General features: G+C 47.3%; 1 protein-coding gene across 1 annotated transcript in view; it reads right to left on the bottom strand.

Moving 5' to 3' along the window:
• The window catches only part of CDH17 (cadherin 17), a 128757-nt gene that overhangs the window by 83723 nt on the left and 18646 nt on the right, over window positions 1-26388 (bottom strand). The window contains exons 2-5 of the mRNA XM_075353043.1: window positions 18571-18654; window positions 12827-12967; window positions 8133-8271; window positions 6855-7013 (exon numbers count right to left, since the gene is read on the bottom strand). Coding sequence (XP_075209158.1) covers window positions 6855-7013; window positions 8133-8271; window positions 12827-12967; window positions 18571-18654 — 523 coding nt within the window. The remainder of the gene's footprint in view (window positions 1-6854; window positions 7014-8132; window positions 8272-12826; window positions 12968-18570; window positions 18655-26388) is intronic.

The following is a 26388-nucleotide window of genomic DNA, read 5'->3' as shown; positions in this document are numbered from 1 at the left end:
CCCCTTCCGGGGGTTGTTTACCAACCAGCCCGGAAGGACTGACTTGGCTGTCCATCACGTGGACACTGGGGATCATCCCCCGATCCGGCGTTCAGCATATCGGGTCTCCCTGGAGGTGCAGCAACACATGCGCCAGGAGATTGACGAGATGCTGAAGCTGGGGGTGATCCAGGCATCCAACAGCGCTTGGGCCTCGCCTGTAGTCCTCGTCCCTAAGAAGGACCGAACCACTCGGTTCTGCGTGGACTACAGGGGGCTCAATGCGGTCACGGTCGCCGATGCGTACCCAATGCCACGCATCGATGACCTGCTCGATCAGTTGGCCGGGGCTCAGTACCTGACCATCATGGATCTGAGCCGGGGATATTGGCAGATCCCCCTGACTCGCAAGGCCAGGGAACGCTCTGCCTTTATTACCCCATTTGGACTATACGAGTCCACGGTGATGCCATTCGGGATGAGGAATGCCCCTGCCACTTTCCAGCGGATGGTCAACACCCTGCTCAAGGGACTTGAAGGGTACGCGGCCGCGTACCTGGATGACATTGCCGTCTTCAGTCCCACCTGGGAGGACCACCTAGAGCATCTAGCACAGGTGCTCAGGCGGATCCACCGGGCAGGTTTGACCATCAAGCCGGGAAAGTGTCAGCTGGCCATGAGCGAGGTCCAGTACCTCGGTCACCGGGTAGGTGGGAGAACACTGAAGCCCGAGCCTGAGAAAGTGGAAGCCATCGCATCCTGGCCCACCCCCAGGACCAAGAAGCAGGTGATGTCCTTCTTGGGGACCGCTGGGTACTATAGGAGGTTTGTTCCATGCTATAGTAGCCTGGCAAAGCCCTTGACGGACCTCACCAAGAAGAAGCTGCCCTCTGCAGTCGATTGGACAATGGACTGCGAGACAGCCTTCCGGGCCCTAAAGGACGCCCTGTCCAGCCCGCCCGTGCTACAGGCAGCCGACTTCACGCGGCCGTTTGTAGTACAGACCGACGCCAGTGACTTCGGCCTCGGTGCGGTGCTCAGCCAGGTGGACTCTGCGAGCCAAGAGCACCCAGTCTTGTACCTGAGCAGGAAGCTGTTACCAAGGGAAGTTGCCTATTCCACGATGGAGAAGGAGTGCCTGGCCATAGTGTGGGCCCTGCAGCGTCTGCAACCCTATCTATACGGGCGCCACTTCATCGTGGAGACGGACCACAATCCCCTCAGCTGGTTGCACACCGTCTCTGGGACGAATGGGCGATTGCTGCGATGGAGCCTTGCGCTCCAGCAATACAACTTCACCATTCGCCACAAAAGGGGCCGTGACCACGGTAACGCAGACGGGCTGTCCCGACAAGGAGAGGTCGCGGACGGGCGCACGGGGGAACACCGGAGTGTGCTGCCCCCTAGCGCCCTCCAAAGGGGGGAGGTGTGAGGTAAATCCGGAGATATGACGATAAATCATGATATTCAAGTATGTCAGGAAGCCCTCTCCTGGTGTCACCCCCCCTTTCCTTCACACAACTGGTTTAGCAACAAATCCCATGGCCATGTCCTGTGATATGGAGATGAGATGATGTGGGAACAATGGACACAGGAGGACTCCCTGCCGTCACCCTGTAGTAGGAGCTGCTAGCTAGTTAGCAAGGCTATGGAAATAGCCAGACAGAACGACTCCAGTAAAAAATGGTTCATATCTCGCAAGCCATATTTCCGATAAATATGGCAACCATAAAAATGGTGTCTCCGCATGTGGACGATGCCGGCACCCCCTTTTTATGGGAGCAGGACATTGGGAAATGCCCCAGGCGTGATATCAGCCAATGGGGAACTGGCAGACAGGTCATGAGTCCCCTCGTTCTGTAGCTAAATTCATAACTGTCACAATGAGAGCATTGGCGTCCGCCTACGACGCTCCCAGGCCAAGTTATGGCCATATTCCATGTTGGGATATTGTCCATAACTCAAGCCAGGGGTGGAGCAGTGCTCCCTGTGAGGTCACGAAGGTAGGAGGGGACCTGGATGTGCCCAGGTTGATAACCCTACTTCGGCCAATTTCCAGTGTTCTTTCGCTGGGGGCACGTGCAGGAAACATCTGCGGGAGTTCCTAGAAACCTGGTCTACAGCGCCCCCCTGTGGCCAGACGCACAAGGTAACTGATTGAATTGCATACCTGTTGTAAACCATGCTTTATCTGTAACTGTACTCTGACATATGTATATTCTGTAGATTCCCTATTGTATATATTGTAGTTTCTAGTGTGCTTTAGGCTGATTAAATTATATAATTAATCTTGGGCTGTTCTGTTATCTCGATCTTGAATCCCACGTCTGTGTGTTCGGCTAATAGTTACCGTAAAGCGGTTGGTGGCAGCGAGTTGTGCCAAGGATTATTGTGGGGAGGCCAGTGAGATTCGGGAAGATATTATATATTCCGCCCGCGGAGGTCGGGGGAATATATACCCTACTCTCACCGGGGACCCTTCAATAATCGGCATAAGTAGTATAGCGGCCTCCTTGCTTATTGTCGGGCAATTCCATAATTGGCCTGACTATAAGAGGGGCGCTAGAGAGCGCGTCACGTGCTCTGTCTGTCGGTCGGGAGGTATAAAGGAGGGGTGACCCCCACTTGTTACCCCCCGATTGTGACGTACTGGTAGCCAGCGCGGGGGATTTCTGAGTGACCCCCCCGGTGGTTTGTGACAAATACATTAATTGATATTGGTCTGGGTCACATAAGAACATATTTTCACACCTAAAGGGGTGGTTCACCCATATTCATTATTGGTCACATTGATATTATGTTGAGAAACAATGTTTCTCTCAAATATCTTGTGTTGCCAATTGTACCTGTGAGTGGCGCTATTGCGGACCGTTCCCCATGCCTGACCCCCGGGCTCAATAACCTCGAGGATCCGGTGATGTCACGTCAACTTCCTGCTGACCTGACATCACCGCGGCTGACCGCAGCCTCCGTGAGTGATTGGCTGTGGGCAGCGTTTCGCCGCTCAGCACAGCGCATCAAGTCCCTGCTCCCTCCTCCCTCACTGCAGAGCGCTGCAAACAGGAGACACGCTGGGCTGTGATGAGCGGTGAAACTCCGCCAACAGCACAGTCATTCACATAGACTGGGGCCGGCCACGGTGATGTCAGGTGAGGAGGAAGTTGATGTGACATCACCGCATCCCTGAGGTCACAGAGCCCGGGGGTCAGGCGATGGGAAGAGCGGACTGCAATAGCGCCACTCACAGGCAGTATTGGCAACACGAGATATTTGAGAGAAACCTTGTTTCTCATCATAATATTGTTGTGGCCCATAATAAATAAGGGTGAACCAATTATTTAAGGTTTTGTACAACACCTGGTGGAAAAGAAGAAATGCATGTCACATCTTTGATGCAGATCCTGATGGATTCAGCTTCAAACAAGGAACAGTCCAATCAAAAGGCTGCACAAAAAAGGCACTTCAGCAAAAAAAAAAACTTTTCCAAAACACTTTAAAAAGGGACTGTTTCTTGAACAGTTATCGAATACCTTGACAATATTCTGTTTGTACATAGCCCAAGTCTCTCTACGCCAGATTCCACCAAGAGAAATGGTATCTCCTATACTGGTCATGGACTCTTCAGTACTACTCATTGAGGAACGTCTCTTCCCATTCTTATGAAAACAGTTGATCATAATTTTTAGGAAATTTGTCATTTCCAAATAATCAGAATTTACATAATAAGAACCCGGCTGACAAACATAAACATTGTGATTATAGGAACTGGGAATCAGCTGCAGTCGTGATCCCTCTGTGACCTTAATCTCTTCCATTTGTGTAAACATTCAATTTAATAAAATGTATCCAAGAAAGAAATTCGGAATATAAACATCCGGCAGACTAAAGCAAATGTCCACTGTTGCAAATAGAGGTGTAACGTGAAGCTCCCGGGTCTCAATGCAAAATCTATAAGAAATACCACTTTAATGTGTTTACATTTACAATAAATGAACGGACCCGATTTATTGGGCAATAATATAGAATCACGGGACCCATTCATTTTACAGGCCAAAATTAATTTTCAGCTCCCCTTCCCATCCCACAGAACTTACTAAATAATTGAAATAGGCTTAAAAAGGTTTTCCAAAAGCCAACCCTTAGTTTTAGGATTGGAGAATATTTGCTGAGAAAAGAGCTTTTTAGTGCCCCATGAACGGAGTAAGGGCGGCTTTGCACGTTGCGACATCGCAAGCCGATGCTGCGATGTCGCACGCGATAGTCCCCGCCCCCGCCGCAGGTACGATATCGTGTGATAGCTGGCGTAGCGAAAATTATCGCTACGCCAGCTTCACATGCACTCACCTGCCCTGCGACCGTCACTCTGGCCAGCGACCCGCCTCCTTCCTAAGGGGGCGGGTTGTGCGGCGTCATAGCGACGTCACACGGCAGGCGGCCAATAGCGGCGGAGGGGCGGAGATGAGCAGGATGTAAACATCCTGCCCACCTCCTTCCTTCCACATATGCTACGGAAGCCGCGGTGATGCCGGTAGGAGATGTTCCTCGCTCCTGTGACTTCACACACAGCGATGTGTGCTGCCGCAGGAACGAGGAACAACATCGGACCGTCGCGTCAGCGTAATTATGGATTACGCTGACGCTGCACCGATGATACGATTACGACGATTTTGCGCTCGTTAATCATATCATCTAGGCTTTACACACAACGATGTCGCATGCGATGCCGGATGTGCGTCACTTTCAATTTGACCCCACCGACATCGCACCTGCAATGTCGTAGTGTGCAAAGCCCGCCTAAAAGTGTGTATGGTTGGCCTTAGTTCCATTCATTGTCAATGAGACTACTGGAAATAGCTTTCTCTGACAGTTCTATAGACAATGAATAAAGTGGCGATAGAACATGCACACTACCTTTGCATTCAAGGTCCATTCTCAGGGTTCAGAGCCCAGTGATTGTTAGGTTCAAATTCTCAGTTACCAGCAAGTTATTTCCTACCCTGTGAATATAGCTGATAACCTGAGATTTTTGGAAAACCCTTTTAATGAATATATAATTCCTCCTTCCTTTTCTCCAACCTGAGCCCACTGATTACAAAATCTTTACGGCCTATACAGTTCCTTTGATCAGTATCCCCAGAACATAATTTTAAGTTGTCCATCAAATGTACATAATGGTTTACTAAACGGAGGGTGAGAGATAAGGGAGAAGATCCAGGAACACCACACGAGGAATATTTCTCCTAGCAAGTGTCTTTTACACTAGTGAGTAGCAGGGAACGAGGTCAAACCTGGCCTGGACCTTCTCTGCTAGTCCGGGTTTTGGGTTCAACGCCCGAGGTGCACAGCTGCAGGATTAGGACAGCATAAAAAGACAGCCCTAACCCCTTAGTATGGTGGGTGGTTGGGTTAGAAAGCTGAAGCAGGTTTTGTGGACTGGCACATCCAGGACCTTTTTTATGCTATATATACACTGTATATTTAATATATTGTAACAGTGAAGGGTGGGGTGCTGGAAGGAAGAAATGCTTCTCCCGGCAAGTACTTTTCACAGTAGTGAGCAGCAGAAAAGGAGGTCAAACCTGGACTGGACCGTCTCTGCTACTCCGGGTTTGGGTTCAATTCCCGAGGTGCACAACTGCAGGATTAGGACAGCATAAATCGACAGGTTAACTCCTCAGGCTATGTGCGCACGTTGCGTAAATACATGCAGTTACGCTGCGCTTTGTAGCGCAGTGTAACTGCATGCGTCCTGCGTCCCCTGCACAGTCTATGGAGATTGTGCAGGGGCCGTGTGCACGTGGTGTCTTAGAGTGCTGCTGCCCGAAGCGCTGCGTTCTAAGAAGTGACATGTCACTTCTTCCGTGCGCTTTGCCGGCAGCTCCTGCTCTGTCTATGGCAGGAGCTGCAGGCAGAGCGCATGGAATCGGCTTTTTTTTTTTTCTCTACGGACATTTTCTGCAGCGATTTGAAGCGCACGTGTGCTCTTCAGATCGCTGCAGAAATTTCTGCAGGGCTAGTACGCAACGTGCGCACATGGCCTCAGTATGGTGGGTGGTTGGGTTAGAAAGATGAAGCAGGTTTTGTGGACTACCAAATCCAGTGCCTTTGTATTAAATATATATACAGTATATATATATATATATATATATATATATATATAGTAACAGTGAAGGGTGGGGTGCTGGATGGAACAAATGCTTCTCCCAGCAAGTGCTTTTCACAGTAGTAAGCAGCAGGAAAGGAGGCCTGGACCTTCTCTGCTAGTCCGGGTTTTTGGGGCAACACCCGATGTGCACAGCTGCAGGATTAGGGCAGCATAAATAGCCCTAACACCTCAGTATAGTGGATGGTTGGGCGGGAAAGCTGAAGCAGGTTTTATGAGGAAAACATACCTGAAGGGCGTGTCCGGGACCTTTGTTGTGCTATGTGACAAGCTGCACTTTTGCTTTGCATACCTGTCTGAAGTAAGATTGTGTTTTTCTGTTTGTTTTCAGTGGGAATAAAATACTGAATTTTTGGACTGAAAACCTGTGTATGCATGTTTTCTGCGTTTCGGCCATTGCTTAACAGAGCTAATGCCCTACAATATATATATATATAATGCAACTTGGATAATATAGACATTAGATTTGACTGCTTTATTACACTGCTACATAGAAGATCTGATACTCAAGACATTGCACTTATTTTAGTTACAAAAAGACTAACATTTTTCCATTGCAATATAATAATAGGATGAGTGCGATTAAGACCCTCAATCTTTATCAATGAAATGCTTCCTTTTGCAGCCGAAGCGATTGAGCGCCAGCTGTTGTCTGACTTAATGTTAAGCTGCCCGGGGCCTTCTTAGGACACACTGATTGTTATGTACGTACCATTTATAGTGGTGGAAATTTCCCCAGTCACGTTGTTGATCTGGAAAAACATGACCCTGGCTGGGTCTGGGATCTGTTTGTTGATTTTATAGACATGTTGGGCATTAGGTGTTGATGGGTCATCATTATCGGTTGCGAACACTCTGATAAATGGTATACCTAAATTGGTCAAAATACAAAAAAAAATTATTTTCCGAACTGTAACATCTACAGATTTGGTTTCTTTTTGCACATTTCAATAAGTTTTAAGTAACGAGGCCCTTGAAAGCATAATTTAAATGCGGCAATGGATAAACCTATCCCTAAATATTGGAAAGACAGGTATATCGTTAAGAATGTAGCTCCTGCGGGGATTCAGAGCACTAGAAGCTTCCTGTACCGACTGCTACAAATAGCCAGAATATTAGCTATCTCCATGAAGGTGATTTTGAGCTCTGGGTCAGACAAATGAAGCTCCCACCATTATAGTGAGATATTAAAGGGAACCTGCCACCAGGTTATTCCCCTATAAGGTGTGGGCTTATTCGGCTCTTTATATACTGTATTCCAGAATACAGTATATAAGAGCCCAGGCCTCTCTGTAGAACGTAAAAAGACCTTTATTATACTCATCTAGGGGGCGGGCGGTCCGGTCCGATGTGTGTCACTGCTCTTACTACGGTGCCTGCTCTATCTTGTGTAATCGCTATCCTCCTTCCCAGCCCCATGTCTATGACGCATGTTACGTCATCCACACAGAGGCATGCATTGTACTCCTGCGCAGGCACACTTTCACCTGCCAGGCTAAGGGCAGAGCAATAGGTGTAATAATATTAGCAAATACCTCAAATTAATTAATCAGGAGAACTATACTACAATTCTGTGTCACATGCCTCATGTGTAGGACATTGCAGTGGCTTAGGTATCTATGGCTATGACCACGAGCAACTAACTGTAACTATATGAGTGGTTGTAACCATGGATACCTAACTGCAATGCCCTGCACATAAGGTAAGATACATAGCTATAGCAGGAGAACTATACTATATTTCCAATTAGAGGTATTCACTAATATTATTATTATTATTATTATTGATAATACATCTACTACATATTGAGATAGGATCTTGAAGATGGAAATACCCCTTTAAGCTATTTGATCCAATCACATTGCTTGAGTGCTGATTATTACTCCCATCCTTAGAAATGGTGTCTCAGGACCCCCACACTCACAGCCTAATTATGGAATCAGAATAAGAGGCATTATTAAGGCAGTAACATGGGTCTTTCTTGACCTACCGGGCCTGGACTGTTCTCTGACTGCTCCATGATACTCAGTCTGGTTGAATACTGGTGGGTTATTATTGATGTCTACTACAATTATAGTAACAGTATATGGACCTTCAATGGTGGATCCTCCACCGTCAACCGTTTTTACCTACAGATGAAGAACACACATAAGTCAGAAAATTCTCAGCAACAAAATTACAGAATCAAAGAAATCAATTATACAAAATAGTGAAGAAATACATCTACTAAATTGTTTGGAGAGATAATATTGACTGTGCAGTAAGGACACTTTAATATTAGTGGCCCATCCTTAGATAAGGTGAAGGAGGAGGGCACCGGGCCGCTCGGGCGCTGCACTCCTTCGCCAAGGAGACTCTGTGTGCGAGCGTGACTTCGGGTGGGGTGCATGACACTTACTGGTTTCTTCAGGCTGGTGTCCAGCCGTCGTCGTCATAGACATTTAGTAACACACACCACACCAGAGTTCACTTAGCCAACCAGAATCGTTCACTTTTATTCTTCACACCGTTATGACAGACATGGCCTTCCATGCCTTCCTTCCTCTCAGTTTGGGGTACTGCTCCTCGACCTGTCCCCCGCTATATTGGGTCTCGTCCTGAAGCTCCGGGTCTGTGTCTCCTTTCCCCTAACTCCGTTCACCTTTGTCCGATTCTGGGCCCAGGTGGCTCTCTAGCCGGACGACTCTCTAAGCCTGCCAGGGTGAGCCGTAGGCTCCAAACCTCTCGAGGTTACGTCAGGGTTCCCTGTCTGGCCCTAGCACCAAGACTACGTCTTCTCACACTTGAACCCTATTCTCTACTGGTCCCCTCTTGAGCTTTCCCTCCTGTTCTCTTTATTACCATCTGCCACTCTTTCCTTCCACTACCTTAACGCTATCTTATATAACATTTAATCTAAAGTCAACTCACCGCTAGATGGCAGCCGTTGATACTAATATATAGATAGTATTCAACAATCTATAAAACATGGTACGTGGACACAGTGGGGCACAGCCCCTGTACTACACAGATCAGCAGTTAGATTGTGGGGACCAAATAACAGCAACCCCACCGATCAGCTGATTGAATGGATTGTGGTGCACAAGAATTGGCACAGTGTCATATATAGTGTAATGGTTGTGACTGGTACTACAAGTTTTTTCTCGATTAAGTGAAACAATGAGAGATTGCAGTACTATTCACAAAGTGTACTGTACTGTGCCCTTCTAATGTGTCGCAGCCCCATAAATCAGATGACTGGTGGGTGAATTGGTGGAATCGGACTCCAACGAATCTGATTTTGTTAACCTATCCAAGGATGCACTAGTATTAAAGTCCTGGGTTACCTCTTTCAATTTTTTGCCTTGTTAAAACAAGATATTTTGCTATTGACAATACCACCACATATCGACTTTTTTTGCAAGTCAAAAGTCACCATTGCTCTTGCGCACGTTTTTGGTGTTGAGTTTTTGATATTTTGCACTTTTTTGAAGTCTATTTATATGGCAATCAAAAACTCCCAAATAGGGAGGTGATGGCACACTAAAGCAGTGGTGGGAGTATGGCATTCAGAAATAATCCAATAAGGAGGCGATGGCATACTAGAGAAATAGTGGGATTTCAGCAAACAGAAACCCACCAATAAGGAGGTGAATGCATACTAGAGAAATGGTGGTAGTATGGCAATTGGAAACCCGCCAATAAGGAGGTGATGGCATACTAGAGAAATCGTGGGAGTAAAGTAATCGGAAACCCCCAATAAGGAGGTGATGGCATACTAGAGAAATCGTGGGAGTACAGTAATCGGAAACCCCCAATAAGGAGGTGATGGTATTATAGAGAAATGGTGGGAGTGCAGGAATCAGAAACCTCTCATCAAGGAGGTGATGGCATACTAGAGCAAAGTGGGAGTATGGCAGTCAGAAATAATACAGTAAGGATGTGATAGTGTAGCGCCCCTGAAGCCATCAGGGAGCTACAAGGTACTGCATCCCCACCAGGATGCAGGGCCTACCCCCTAGGGACCCAGAAGGCCAGTGCCAGTAACAACACAAACACTCCAGATAATCCCTGTTTTCCCCCATAGAATGGTACCAGACTAGGGTTGGACCAATAGATGGCCACCTAGAGGTGGAGCCAATCCAGTCCACTAGACGACCAGATGGGAGGGGCAAACAGTGGACAGTCAGACAGTAGTCGGCAGGAGTCATTAACAGAGTTAGGAAGCGAGCAGAAGCACTGACACGAGTGAAACAGTGACCTGAGGGCCCAGGCGGTTAGTTGCCGGTGCAGTACGGTGGAGTACTCCCGGAACTACGCTCCAACGGGGTACAGAATCCTAGGTCAGGCAAATGCTCCAAACAGACCTGATCTGACCTTGAAGTTCGGGACACAGTAGTAACTGGAGAATGGGGGACAGGACCAGAGACTCCAACCCCACAGGGTTCACGCTACCGTCATACGGACTGCTGTAAAAGATAACCAGGAGGGGACCCCCAGCCGCTCCAAGCCACGGGGACCCACCAACCAAAGACAGGTGCAGGGGAAAGAAGCCACCAGGTCACTAAACCGGCACTGGGAATAAGGGGACCTGTGGTTGAGACCAGCTGGCCTCGGGTGATCAGTTTCCAGCTTACTGTGAGTAAAGGAACCAGTTACACTGAAACCCCTTGTGTGGCCTACCTTCTTTCAACACCCGTCCACCTCACCTATCCTCTGGGGCCTAGCCCTGCTTGCGGAGGGCCTAACATCCAGGCTGCCACTAACACCAGCCCCAGCAATGAGAACTGTGCAGCGGCGGCTCCATCCACATAGCCGCAAACCACAAGTAGTGTCACGTGTGAACTTTATTAAAAAATCCCCTGTAAATATTCCGCGTTTAAAAAGCACCCAGGGCACGAGACCGGGCAATGGCCACCAATGTGACATTCCCCAGTTATACACTGCCCGGGACCGAGTACCCCATAACCCTGGGCGACTCAATAGCATACTAGAGCAATGGTGGGAGTACGGCAATTAGAAATCCCCCAATAAGGAAGTGATGGCATACTAGAGCAATGGTTGGAGTACGGCAATCACAAACCCACCAAAAAAGATGTGATGCCATACTAGAGCAATATACTATCATATTACATCAAGGGTGTTACACTCAACCTGTCAGACTCTGGTTTACCTTGATGAGGAGCAAGCCCCAAAAACTTGGTCGTATTGCAAGGCCTGTTAAAGGGAATCCATCAGTAGGATTAACTCTTTTAAGCCATATATATGGGTATGCAGGTCATAAAAAGTTGAATAAAATGGTACCTTGATATCTGCTATTCAATTACTTATTCCAGAAAAAAATCCATGTTTTTGTTAATATGTAAATGATCTATTAAGATCTATAGGCGGGACCTAGATCTCCCTGAGAATCTGCCTTCAAAGATTATTATAAATGAATGGGCTTTACAAGTGGGAGACATGTATGTCAGGAGAGGAGACTGTCAGGCATTACATTTCTCATACTTTTCATTTATAATAAACTTTAGAAGCAGATTCTCAGGGAGATCTATTTCCAACCCATAGAGCTTAACAGCGCATTTACATATTAAGAAAAACATGGATTTTTCTAGAATAACACATCAGATAGTAGATATCAATGGATCCTTTTATTAAACTTTCCATGACCTACATGCCCATATAGATGGCTAAGGAGGGTTGATCCTACTGAAAAATTCCTTTTAAGCCTTCAGATTTTACCTTATGGGATAGCTGCTATTTCTAGTTGGTACTTATGAAATACATTATTGTTGTTCTGCAAAAGAGCTAATTTGCATATTTTTTTCCAATGAAGCATTGCTAATAAGACTTCTTACTCAGCTGGTCTATTCAAAGAGAAGAAAAAGTTTTTTCAGCTCACCCAGTATAGAGTTGTCCCAGGACTTTAGCTGGAGTGCTCGCGGTCCACTGGACGGGCCAGTCCAGGAATAGATTTGAAGCAAAAAGGAGAAGGGATGGAACCAGCACCAATGAGCGTAAGAATAAAATCCAAGGCTTTATTGGGTCCTCTTAAAAACATTATTCATACAAAGGCTCCATGGTATGCGCCCAAGCATAAAACTTGACGCGTTTCGGACTAGAAAATAAAAACAAAGTCCTTAATCATAAGACTTATGATTAAGGACTTTGTTTTTATTTTCTAGTCCGAAACGCGTCAAGTTTTATGCTTGGGCGCATACCATGGAGCCTTTGTATGAATAATGTTTTTAAGAGGACCCAATAAAGCCTTGGATTTTATTCTTACGCTCGTTGGTGCTGGGTCCATCCCTTCTCCTTTTTGCTTCAAATCTATTCAAAGAGAACCAGTACTTCCCCCACAGTTTCTAAATCAGGAAAACCCTTTTAATGCATACATTTCATGGACACTTTTACAAAACAGTGTTAGGATTTTTGTTCACAATTTGCGTTTGGCTGCATTTTTTTCCTATTCATTAGAATCGGTGAAAAACTGCAAAACTACTGAAATAATTGACATGCTGCAAATTTCAAAAAACGCCAATCAGCTATAAAAAAAAAATCACAAGGGGAATGAAAAACGTGCGTGCATGAGACTTTTGACATATAATTTGCTGGTACTGTAAAATGCAGCATTTTTGCAGTAGAAAGAAAAAAAAACTCAATTTGTGAACATACCCTTAGAATAGAAAACATTCTTATTCTCATTACCTGTAATGTGTGGAGTTTTCTCTTATCCCACCTCAACGATTGCAATGTACGTAGGAGTCCATTATTAGGCTCAATCTCAATGATATCATCTTTTTCACCATCCAATAAAAAGGTTACAGACCTAGAATTGCTTTTCTCAAACTAGAAGAAAAAAAGAACAATATTCTTATTAGATATTAGGCTGTTTTGTGGAATTAGATCTTACCTCTTAGGCATAAATTAATATAGCTATTAATACTTCCAGTTAAAACAGTTTCTAAAAAGTACCATATATGTGGGTCAATAAGGAATCAATTTTCCATTTCCGATCCTAGTGAAAGAATATAGATGCTTTCGATGGGCCGTAGTGTCTTCTCAGGTGATTAGATGTAGAACTTGGCACTCAAGATACTTTCTGAGGACCCTCTGCACGCACACAGATGAAGGTCTTTGACCGCAACGTCTGTGCTTGTGCTGGTCCTACAAGTTCTTCACAATAAAAAACACTTTTCACATTGATCTTGAGTGCCATCTACTTGAGACAGTTTTGGACCTTACTTGTGCACCACCCCAGGAGTGCTGTGTGTATCAACTCACTTCTCGGGTGACTAATCCAAGAGGCCGGTTCCCTGTGGCTTCTCCCCACCTGCTCAACTTGAGTGACAGGGCTCTCCTTTATATGCACATCAGGAAAGACCTGTCACTCAATGGGAGCGGACCAGGCGAAACCACAGGAGACCTGGTCTTAGGGGTACTTTGCACACTACGACATCGCAAGCCGATGCTTGCGATACCGAGCGCGATAGTACCCGCCCCCGTCGCAGCAGCGATATCTTGTGATCGCTGCTGTAGCAAACATTATCGCTACGGCAGCTTCACATGCACTCACCTGCCCTGCGACGTCGCTCTGGCCGGCGACCCGCCTCCTTCCTAAGGGGGCGGGTCATGTGGCGTCACAGCGACGTCACATGGCAGGCGGCCAATAGAAGCGGAGGGGCGGAGATGAGCGGGACGTAAACATCCCGCCCACCTCCGTCCTTCCGCATAGCCGGTGTGAGCCTCGGTGACGCAGGTAAGCTGATGTTCCTCGCTCCTGCGGCTTCACACACAGCGATGTGTGCTGCCGCAGGGGAACGAGGAACAACATCGTACCGTCGCTGCCGCGCAATTATGAAAATGTCGGACACTACACCGATGATACGATTATGACGCTTTTGCGCTCGATAATAGTATCAAAAACGCTTTACACACTACGATATCGACAGCGACGCCGGATGTGTGTCACTTTCGATTTGACCCCACCGACATTGCAGCTGCGATGTCGTAGTGTGTAAAGTACCCCTTAGACCAGTCATCTACGTGGCATGATCCTTAGCCAATTTTTAGTGTTTGTATGACCATGACATTTCAAAGGAAGGTTACGTTCCCACAGTGAGTATTTACAGAGCAGGTAAAGATATATTAAAACTCACATTTACTAGAAAAAAGTAAAAAATTGTATCATGTGTAAGAGTCCTATGCAGACTCGAAACACGTAGGTCCACTGTCCCCTATGCCATACTGGCTTTTATCTTTATTACTTTTTAACTGTGTTGTCCATGTGACACATAACACAAAAAAAGGCATGACAATGAAGATAATGGTTCTTATGTGATAAACTGTGCAACGATGGATAGAGAAATAGATAGATGGATGGATGGATGGATGGATGGATGGAAAGATGGATAGATAGATAGATAGATAGATAGAGGGATAGATAGATAGATAGATAGATAGATAGATAGATAGTGCAGATATTAACTAAATAAATAATTAAATGGAAATAAATTATGTGGGGTCCCCCCATTTTTGATGACCGGCAAGGTAAAACATCATTCTGAGGCTCCAAAAGTTTGAGCAGCAGCCACTTCCAGTTCACGCTGTGCTCCACGAGACTCATTGACTCAGATGAGCGGGGATGTGCAGAGGAGCGCAACGTGAGCCGGGAATGGCTGCTGCTCAAACCTATGGCGCCTCAGAATGATGCACCACAGCCTTTAATGGTTGAGTAACATCATAGTAAGCGCTGGACTACGTCGAACCTGCATGGGAACTTTTCTTTCCAATAAATTGGTGAATGAGGGGCAGTGTCTTCTTTTTATTTCTCTCTTTTATGTTTTTCATGTTTCCTTTTGTGAACTACGTTGGATTCCCTGAACTACGTCGGATTCACTGGACTACATCAGACCTGCATGGGTTGTTTGTTTTTTAATAAATTGGTGGACCACGGAAAGTGTCAGGGATCTGTGTGTGTGATTATTTCTTTTTAGATACTGGGTTTGTAAGGTTTTTAATAGGTGTGTCTATGTTTTTGGACACAGCTGACATCAACTCCAATTAGTAGTGATTGGTGAGTTTGCTCGCCACTGCTCATTACTCGATCTAGTATCGAGCATCAAAGTTTAAAAATGCTTGAGTTTCCCATTGACTTCCATTATACTTGGAACTTGATTCACGCCTGAGAACCCCGATGCTTGATCAAGTAACAAGCAGTGGCGAGCCCGCTAGCTCATGACTAGTAACTACTATTACCCCGATTGCCAATGCACCAGGGCAATTGGGAAAAGCCGCAATGAAGTGCCACTTCTGGGGTGGCTGAGGGCTGCTATCTTTAGGATGGAAAGAGCCAATAACGAAGGACCTTCTCAGCCTGATAATATCAGCCCCAAGCTGTCTGCTTTACCTTTAATGGTTATGAAAAATAGAGGGGACCCCACATCTTTTTTTTTTTATAATCTTTGTGCATATTTAACACTTAAAAATCAGTAATTCTTTGAATACATTTAATTCTGGTTCGTGCCACATGGACAGCACACAGATATCACATGGATATCATCCGTGTGCTGAACATGTTTTTCACGGACCCGATGACTTGTATGGCCGGTTCCCACAATCAGGATTAGCAGCGTTTTGGACGCAATGTGTTGTTGCTGCATTCAAAACGCTGCGTTGTACAGTACAAGCACAATGTAAGGGATTTATACATCCCATGCCCACTGTGCTTCTATTGTAAGCAGTGTAAACCCACCTGCAGCATGGCAATCCGAGCCACCACATGTCCGCAGCATGTTAGTTTATGTTGCGGAGACATGAGTGTTCTCAGCGGGGAGAACACAGCGAAAGTCTGCAGCGTCCAGAACACTGATTGTGAAGGGAGAATGGAGAACACTCGCGTCTAGAACGCAGTGTCATCCAATTTGTGGGCACATAGTCTTTGGTCCATGTGATCAATGTCAACTGTGAAAACCGTCATGTCCCCGTGTAGTTCACATGGACACGTCTGTTTCACAGGGACACACAGTCCACATGAAAATGGGGGAGTGTGAAGATCAAGATAAATTTTAATTATTATACATGTGACTGTCTCTCCGGTACGCCTTTGGCTCAAATTCTTACCCTGACCTTTCCCTTAGGGCTCATTAACACAACTGTATTCTCTGTCCAAGTGTTAGCCGTGAAAAAAACGGACAGCACTCGGTGCAATATTATTCAAAGGGGCAGTGCAGCTAACCGATTTCTTTCACCTACCAATTCTGTGGGAAAAAAATTGCACCATACACAATTTTTCACCAGAAATTGGATTCAAGTATATGGATGCAGGGAAAACATCGGATGTCACAGTATGGCATCCCGCATCCAATTTTTTTGGGATACGTTGCAGTTTCGTAACATAGGAAACTATAAATGGTCCTGTAAATTATTAAAAGCTTTTACCGTAACAAAAAAAAAAACAGAAAAAACAAAACAGAACAAAACAAACATCACACGGATGCCAAGTAAGAAAAAAATCGTCTCACTTTTCTAGATGAAAATCGGAGTGATTTTTTTATCCGCTCGTGTGACCCTACCCTTACCCTGATTCACAGCTGGTACAGGAAAACACATATACCCTTTTTTATTAGCTTTTAGGATGTAGATACCGTATAATCTAATGCCAATTTACTGCCAGGAGCGTGTGTTACATCACACAATAGATTTCATTATGTGGCCTCCACAATTGTAAATGACATATTATACAAACTTATAAAAGGGATTTTTGGAACAATTTCAGCAACAATGCCATCACCCAAAGAAGAGGGATGGTTCACAGGTGAGTAAACACATGGAAGGGTTTTATGAATCCTATTTCTCAATACCTTTTCCAGTACATTTTTCTCTCCACCAAGAAAGGACGGATCTCGCACGCCCAACATTTATGAGGCCAATAAATGAAACGGCCATACACACATTACAAAACCTCCAATGTCGTAAACCAAGCTGGAATCTCTTAGAAGATATTCTGCAAGGGTTATGATCAGAGACCTTATTGGAGACTAGCCCAACACGGTGAGGCTGATATACTCTGAGCTAGACGGGTCACACCATAGTATTTTCTCCATCTGAAATAAAGAGTCCGATTATGCTAATTACGCTCTGATTAGAGTTTGATCGTGGATATGGAAAAGAATAAAAAAAATGCTTCCATCTTCTCCCTTCTGTCAGTTTGTGAAAAACGGACTGCACAAAGAGGTCATCAGAGTGTGATCCAATTTTTTTTACAAGACCTTATTCTTCAATGGCCAAGTGCCATTCAGTTTACAAGGGCAAATACTGCATTCTGCTATGTTATTCCTTGGATCACCCGGTCTGAAGACAAAATCAGATATGAGCAGCACCTCATTGAATAACATTGGTTCAAGCACGATTCAATGTTTTGTCGGATCACACCGGAGGTTTTTAAAGCATCGTTGACTGTCATGGCGGTGTCAGGATCTGTGGAAACTACAGATTCTTTCACTCTGCCTGCTAACTTCTCTTATGTCTGTGATCACTGCCGGGAGACTCGGGCATCAACCCATAAGTAGTTCATCTCTGTTGGGCTGCTTGTTAATCTCCTTTGGTCACATGCTGCGAGAGAGCCAATAACATTCACTCCCCTCCTATGTATGCTGGCTAGACACTTCTATTAGTGGCAGCTATAGTTTATCTTTACTGGTCTGGAGAGGTGGTTTGATCCAGACTCACTGGTGGTAGTATGCGATTGTGGTGTTAACCATTGTCTTTTTCTTGCTTCCTTACATCTCTTGCTTTCCTCCTTAGTTTCTAACTGTTTGTTCCTTTTAGATAACAGTGTGTCTGAGTTTTGTTTTTTCCCTCTCTGTCTAAATCTGTGTTCCCATCACACCCCTACCCCTTCCTTCCCTGGGCGGGGGGGAACAGATTAGCTCAGGTCAGGAGAATAGCCAGCCACGGGATTTTGGCTTCTCCACCATTAGGGGTGACCCTGAAGTTAGGGATAGCCTAGGGTCCCCTAGCATGAGGGATAGTATACAAGCCCCCTATCCCTTGCTATCCTGCAGTCACATTGTGACAGAAACAATCCAGAAGTTTTGCTTTCTGGGAGCTACCTCAATGGCACCCAGTAGATTTGACAACTTTTTGTAGGCTCTGGAACGTCTCCCTTTTGTCCAGGAACCTTCTAAATGTTTAAAAAAGAGTTGGTTGGTATATTATCTGCCTTAACAAGGCATTGGAAAGTGGTTATTGTAATTTTTTCCATTTTTTTAAACATATGATCAATATTCTTGTTGACACACGTATGTGCCTTAAAAGGGCACATTATTTTAGTATTTTACAGTATGTTGCACAGTTTTGCTCAAAAACCTATTATTAGACAGATTTTTCCGAATAATGAAAGTATTAACCACTGAAATAAAAAAAAGTAGATGCAAATGTCACATAAATACCTGATATATTGTTATTGCTCCACTTCCTTCTTCAACATGAAAAGTCTTGCTTGTAAGGGGTCCCTTCTCGAAAGCTACTATTGCCTGAAAAAAATATTATGCAAATATTATTTCAATTTTATTGTATATTCACTGTATATGAAGGTGCAAATAATTTACTTGCTACACTATCTAATTAAAAATAATAAGTTGCCATTCCATTAAAGTAAATTGAGGGAATAATTAATAATGTCATAAAATGTATAAAATTGTGTAAATTGGACCAAATGTACAAAATTGACACAGTTGCGAAAAATTATAAATTTGGCACCACCCAATACGCTTTTCGTACCCTTAAACAAATCATTGCTGGTAAACTTTAGAATGCTTAAGCCCGCTTTACACGCTGCAATGTATCTTACGATGTGTCGGCGGGGTCACGTCGTAAGTGACGCACATCCGGCATCGTAAGGTACATTGCAGTGTGTAACAGCTATGTGCGATTGCGATTGAACGGTAAAACGTTCATCGCACGCACGTCGTTCATTTCTCATGAATTGAACGTCAGGTTGTTCAACGTACCCGGGGTAGCACACATCGCAGTGTGTGACACCCCGGGAACGATGAACAGATCTTACCTGCGTCCTGCGGCTCCCGCCGGCAATGCGGAAGGAAGGAGGTGGGCGGGATGTTTACGTCCCGCTCAGCTCTGCCCCTCTGCTTCTATTGGCCGCCTGCCGTGTGACATCGCTGTGACGCCGAACGTCCCTCCCACTCCAGGAAGTGGACGTTCGCCGCCCACATCGAGGTCGTATGGATGGTAAGTATGTGTGACGGGGGGTTACTCGTATGTGCGGCACATTCAACAAATTAAACGTGCCGCACATACGATGGGGGCGTTGCAAATCGCATACGATATCGTATGCAGAATCGTAACATGTAAAGCAGGCTTTAGTCTAAAAAATGGTGCACAATGTTTATAAATTTTGCATAATTTATGATTTTTCAAGACACTTTGTCAAAGTCACAATGTCAAAAATTGTCAATAAAAGTGCTGAAAATATTTACAGCACAGTAAGTTTGATGATTATCACGTACTCCATTTTGGTGCATTTTGCTTTATAAATTTACAATAAATAACCAGATCAAAATGGAAAATATCAGTCCTTAGTTCAGATTTACTCTGCAATTTACACTAATTTATGGAGTAAATGTTAGTAAATAAGTCAAGTTGTGGAAGGGATGACTCTCCTTGCTCAGCACTGGTCAGTTTTTAAAACATTGCAATATAGATAGGAGGAAAAAGTTGCAAATTACTACACCATATTTTGCTACATTATTATGCCAGAAAACTGTCGCAAAGCCATTAAAATTAATCTGTCAGCAGGTGTTTGCTACTTCATCTGAGAGCAGTATAATGTTTGCAAAAAGACCCGGAATAGAGATGAGTGGATCCTTTGTAATTCGGTTCCGCGCGTTCAGCTGGACTTTAGATTAGGCCTCTTTCACACGTCAATGAAAATCATGCACGTTTTTCACGGACGTGTCAAAGGTGCGTATTGCCCTTCGTGAGCTGTGTTTATGGCACACAAGTGTTCTCCGTGTGTTATCCGTGATAACACACAGAGAACGGGTACTTTCGACTCACCTGTCCCTGGCTTCGCTGTCCGTGGTGCTGATCTTCGGTCTCCGGTACTGCCGACTCCCCGCTGCTGCTGCTTCCGGCCGCAGAGAAGTGAATATTCAATGAGCGGTGGTCGGAAGCAAGTGACAGCAGCGGCTGAGACAGCAGGGCTGGAGAAGGTGGGTAAAGATTTTTTTTTTCTCGCAGACACATGTGTTTTCTCCGGTGCGTGTCACACAGAACACAGCCGTGTGGTCCGTTTGCGTTCCGTGTGACCCATTTGCGTTCCATGTGACACCCGTGATGCCAGAGAAAAACTTACATGTCTACGTTTGGAGCACACGGGCACACGTATGCTCCACACATACACACGGTCCATGGCATAATACGCATGTGAGCGCAGACCCATTGATTTTAATGGGTCTACGTGTGCCCGTGTCTCCGGTACGTGAGGAAACTGACCAAACATGTACCGGAGACACGGACGTGTGAAGAAGGCCTAAAGATCAGTTTGGGACCCGAACTTGACTTGAACCCCAATGGAAGTCACTAATTAGGCAATTTGGGTCTTCGTCCACATGCAGCCATCCATAAAGAGATCATTTCTGGGGCGGGAGGGCGGAGTTTTTCCTTTTTTTTTTGTTTGGTTCCCACTGCAACTGATCACGCTGTTGTCTGAACTGTTCAAACACCACAATCTGGGCCGAACACCGAGCGTACCTGAGCACAGCAATGCTCACGTGAGTGGCTTGCATACGTAAGGTACCTGAACTCTATTTTTTTAGGAAAGTCTATATTTGGCGCAAACACCGAACACTGAATGTTGGGTTCACTCATCTCTAATCCTGAATCCAAGGATTTATCATTAAGATTTCTGGGTGCAGTCATTCTGACACAATCAGAATGTTTAGACTTAGCCATGTAGCAGAGCTGAGAGAGCTGTCCCCGCCCACACCAAGCTCTTTATAGAGATTGTACATTGACAGTGAGGGGGGTCCCAGACTGCCCTGTGTGCAGTAGTCCAAACAATGATAAAGGGTCCTGCTGCTTAAACAAACATAGCAAATATAAAACAGATTGAACCTTGACAAAACAGGCATCCCTGAAATTTCTAGGTTAACCCTCGCAGCATGCTGGTTTCAGCTTACATAGCAAAAACAGACAGCTGACAGAGTCCCTTTAATAAATTCCCCATGTCTAAAAAAAACCTGTAGTAAAAACAGCCTGCTGCTCCCAGGCTAAGGCCAAGTTCAGACAAGCATATTTTCAGTTAAACCGACGGATGTTAGTCAAAGTGCAAGCGCATATGAGTCATTGCCCACACAGATCTAAGGTCCATCTGGAAAAAAATTGCAGCATGTATTACCATCCTTTTTATAAAAAGTGGCACACGGATATCAATTTGCAACTTGACTGTAACCGTGTGGTAAAATAATTAATAAAGTGGTTATCCAGTGAACAAAACCTATACAACCACTCAGAATGATGTATGAAAGTAATATAGACATTCTACCCTGAATAATCCGTTCCCTGTGCCATTTTATGCTGCCTGGTTCCCCCACTACTCTTTTCTGGTACAGCAATGACATCCCCGCCACATAGACATTTGACAGTCACAACCAATCATGGTCTTAACCCATTTTTTTGGCTTTTATTTGTTTTAGAAATAATAATTTCTCTTTGTGGGACAACTCTTTAAATTAAAGAGGTTCTTCGGTGAAAACAAGTTATCACCTATCCATAAAATAAATGAGAAATCATTGTCGGGGTCCAAACGTTAGAACTCCACTGATTGGCAGAACATGGAATTTTTATCCCCATTAGAATAAGTCTGAAATGCTCATGCCTGACCACCGCTCTATTCATTCTCTATGGAGCTTATGAGTGCTGCATCTGTGACGCCCTGGGCAAGCCAGGGGTCACAGGTCACAACACCACCACACCCCACACTCCAGGTAGGCACATCACAGCTAAACTACAAATCCTTGTTGCCTTCCTCCAGAGGCTGATGATTCACACCAGGGGGTGGGCCAGGCGGTAGGCTCCACCCACCAAGGAGATCACAGTTCTGGAGGCGGGAGAAACCAGGCAGTTAAGCCCAGGCAGGGCAAGAGTGAAGTCTAGCTGAGGGCTAGAAAGGAGTAAACAACTAAGTGAAAGTAGCAAAGTGGAAAAGGAGGAAAGCAAGTGAGGTGACAAGAAGGAAGGAAAGCCTGAAGGGTCCAGCTTTGTGTAGGGCCAGATCAGCAAGGTCAGCGACGGCGGAGACTGTCTGGAGGGGGACCGTTTGGAAGTTCCTGGAAGGACCCCGTTGGCTGTGTGCCCGGTGGTCTGGAGCAGTGTTCCGAAGGACAGTCAGCACCAGGGCAGGGGCCTCTCGGACCCCGGCAAGGCTAGGAGTCGCCAAATTTGCCGAATCCGTCAGTGAAGGGGACGTAGATCCCCCAACAACCAAGTCCCGATTGAAGGCAACAGCTCAACCTGAAGCAGAGAGACACCGCCACCGCCAAGGCACCAGTTTCTCAGGGCCAGCGCCTGCGAGCAAAGTGTAGAGCTCCTCCGGCCCAGATTGTAGTCGGGGAGCGGGTAACCGGAGGGAATCCACCGCTACCACAAGTCAACCATAGGTGCAAGGAAGAGGGACATCACCGTCAACTACCGGGAGTGCAGGTGCAGCCGTCTGTGGGACCATCCTACCAGCCGTTTGGTTTACCGTACAAACTGTGTCCGTGTCTCAGGCTGAGTGAGTACCACAGTGCCGCAAGGCACAGCGCTGCCCCCGCGTCCCTGCGCCCACCAGGCCCCGCACCTCACAAACCATCACCGGGCCCCGGGATCACCAACCCCTGCCCACGGAGGGGCAACACAACACCTGGCTGCTCCGCATCACCATCCCCGGGACCCCCGCATAGAGCAGCGGTGGTGCAATCACCACAACCGTGGGTGGCGTCACGAACTATAACAATCCCCACACCCAACAAACCCCTTTCACTCACGGGCGAGGAGTGCCGCTCGAGAAACCCCCGGGATCCGGCCTACGGCTCGAGCCACCACTGAGCAGCGGCCGCCGGACCCGAGCAGAAGGGGGCGAGCGCGGTGTGCTGACACCCTCCTCCCCGCCCGCGACAACTTGGCGTCACGAACAGGATCTTACCGCTCTGCCGTCTGGTAGAGGTGCGCCTTGTTACCGCCGGAGGTATCCGGCAGAAAAATTGCAGAAGCCGCCATCTTTGGTGCGAAAAGTTCCCGCTCGAGCGTTTTCTCGAGCAGTAGAGGCGCGAAGGCCAAGACCCCGCCCCGAGAGAGGAAGGGCCGGAAAGAGCTAAGGGGGACGGAAACAAGATGTCTGCGCCCGACGGAGCCGCTGGAGGAGCGGTGGTCGCAGCCGCAGCGGCACCCGTGGATGGGAATGGGCCTGCCCAGGTCCCGGCCGTACCGGCGGGAGGTGCCGCGGCCCCCGCGCTCGCTCAGGTCATGCCGTTCTCCTTGCCCTATGCGCCCGGAGCTGCCTGGCTACCGCAGTATGACGGGAAACTGGATGCCCTACAGGCCTTCCGGAAAAAGCTTAACCCGTTGCTAGAGCTGTACCCCCTGACTGATAAGCCACGTGCAGCGATAGTGCTAGGCCAGCTAACCGGTGCGGCGGAGTAGGAAGCGGAGACCTGGGCCGAGGGGGACCGGCTCTCTGTAGCCACCATCTTTGAGAAGCTACAGACTGCCTTCGAGACCCGGACTGAAGCTGAGCTGAGGATGCAGTTTTACCAGTGCCGGCAACGAGCTGGGGATAGTATTCGGGACTATGCTCTATGTCTGCAGACCGCCCTCCGCACGCTGAAGTGGGTGAACCCTATTAATGAGGCGGATATCAACAAGATGTTAGTGGAGCAATTTGCGCAGGGGATGAGGTCCCCTGAGGATCGTAAACAACTCCGGCTGTGGGCCCTGGAACACCCTGATGTGGACTTTGCTGTGTTAAAGGAGCGGGCCATTAAAGCACTACAGCCCCCAGCTGCCGAAGTTCTGGAACCCGCCCCGTGGCCCGTTGAGGCGGCTCCCGTTGTGGCGGCCTCAGCCAAACCAAACTCTCCAATACCTGCAGCCCCGAGCAGCACGGTGGAAGAACTGGCAGCCCAGGTCCGTCGTATGGACGGAGACCTTGCCAAAATCCTTGCTGCACTACAACCTCTGACCAGATCTCAGCCTTCGGCACAGATACAGCTTGCTGACAGCCCTGAAGATGTACCCTGGATGCAGCGGAGAGGTGCTAATCCCCCGCGGAGCAGGCCTCCCATCTGCTACAAGTGCCGTAAGCCGGGGCATTACTATCGAGAGTGCCCGTTAAACAAGCAACCCCTGGGGCCCCGGGCCAATCCTCAGGAGTAGAACCCCATGGCCCCTCGGACTGGCGGGATCGGTATATCGGAGCTCGACCCATCATTCCCGTGGTTGTGGACGGTATACCGGTGATGGCTCTCTTGGACACTGGATCTCAGGTAACCACCATACCATACACATTGTACCAGCGGTATTGGGGAACGGACGAGCTGGCACCCCCAGATACTAGTATAACACTGATTGCTGCCAATGGACTCCCTTTGACCCAAGTGGGGTATAAGCAGGTGGCCATGACAGTCGGGCAAGCTGAACTGCAACACCAGGGTATGATTGTGATCATGAATGAGCCCAGTGATCATAACCCGAAGATAGTGCTGGGAACCAATGTGATGGAGCACTGTATGGGTGATGTGTTGGCCCTATTGCAACAGCTGGCCGCCACGGCGGCAGGGAGCCGACAGAGAGCTGTGCAGCGTGAAATTCGTGCCTTGATGTACCGCCAGCATGTAAATTCAACAGGAGGAGAGATTGGTGGTGTGAGAGTGATGGATGCGGCCCCGTTGCTTGTGCCCCCCAGAAGTGAGATGATGATTTGGTGTAGGGCAGCCGTAGGACCTCAGGGGCGTGACTACCCTGCCATGATGGAGCCCATACCCTCCGAGCACTGGCCCACCGTAATAGCCGCCCGAGGGGTGGTAGACGTGAAAAAGGGGAGGGTGCCCGTGAGAGTGTTGAATTGTGGGGAGGAGGAGGTCAGGCTCCCCCGGTATGCTACCATCGCCAAACTGCTCACCCTAGATCCTCACACCATCCATGAAACCAGTCCCTCAATTTCCCCACCTGCTACCAGCACTTCCCCACCGCAGGGGGAGGTGAAAGAGTGGCACCAACAGCTACATGTGGGCACTGACGATACCCCTACACATCACAAAGCGGGGGTATACAGGGTGGTGCAGGAGTATGAACAGGTATTCAGTAAGCACCCACTAGACTTCGGGCAGATCAAAGGGGTCCAACATCACATCCCCACTGGTGAACACCCCCCTATCAAAGAGAGGTACCGGCCTATTCCCCCTGCACATTACCAGTGTGCCAAAGATATGTTGAGGAATATGAAGGAGGCAGGGGTCATTCGGGATAGCTGTAGTCCCTGGGCCGCTCCGTTGGTACTTGTCAAGAAGAAGGATGGTACCATGCGGATGTGTGTGGACTACCGGAAGATTAATCAGATAACCCACAAAGATGCCTACCCGCTGCCCCGTATTGAAGAATCGCTGGCCGCGCTGCGGACGGCAAATTATTTCTCTACCCTGGACCTCACCAGTGGTTACTGGCAAGTGGCCGTGGCCCCAGAAGACCGGGAGAAGACCGCCTTCACCACCCCGATAGGGCTCTGCGAATTCAATAGCATGCCGTTTGGGCTGTGCAATGCCCCTGGGACCTTCCAACGGCTGATGGAGTGCTGTTTGGGACATTTAAACTTCGAGACCGTCCTGCTGTACTTGGATGATGTGATTGTTTATTCCCAGACGTATGAAGCCCATCTGGAGCACCTGGCCGAGGTGTTCGCGTCCCTTGCCAAGTACAGGATGAAATTGAAGCCCTCTAAGTGCCACCTGCTGAAGCCCAGGGTGCAGTATCTCGGACACGTGGTGAGTGCGGATGGTGTCGCTCCCGACCCTGAGAAGATCACTGCCATCCAGAGCTGGCCGAGACCAACTACAGTAAGAGAAGTAAGGCAGTTCCTGGGTCTGGTGGGGTACTACCGGCGCTTCATCAAGGGGTACACGAAGATGGCTGCCTCCATGCAAGACCTCCTCGTGGGACAGACCAAAGGGGGAAGACCAGCCCCACTGGTGTGGGAGGACAGGCATGAGGAG

This window comes from Anomaloglossus baeobatrachus, chromosome 6, assembly GCF_048569485.1.
Source record: "Anomaloglossus baeobatrachus isolate aAnoBae1 chromosome 6, aAnoBae1.hap1, whole genome shotgun sequence".
NCBI lineage: Eukaryota > Metazoa > Chordata > Amphibia > Anura > Aromobatidae > Anomaloglossus > Anomaloglossus baeobatrachus.
Note: the sequence above shows the minus strand (reverse complement) of the source record. Positions and strands in the feature narration are given on the sequence as shown.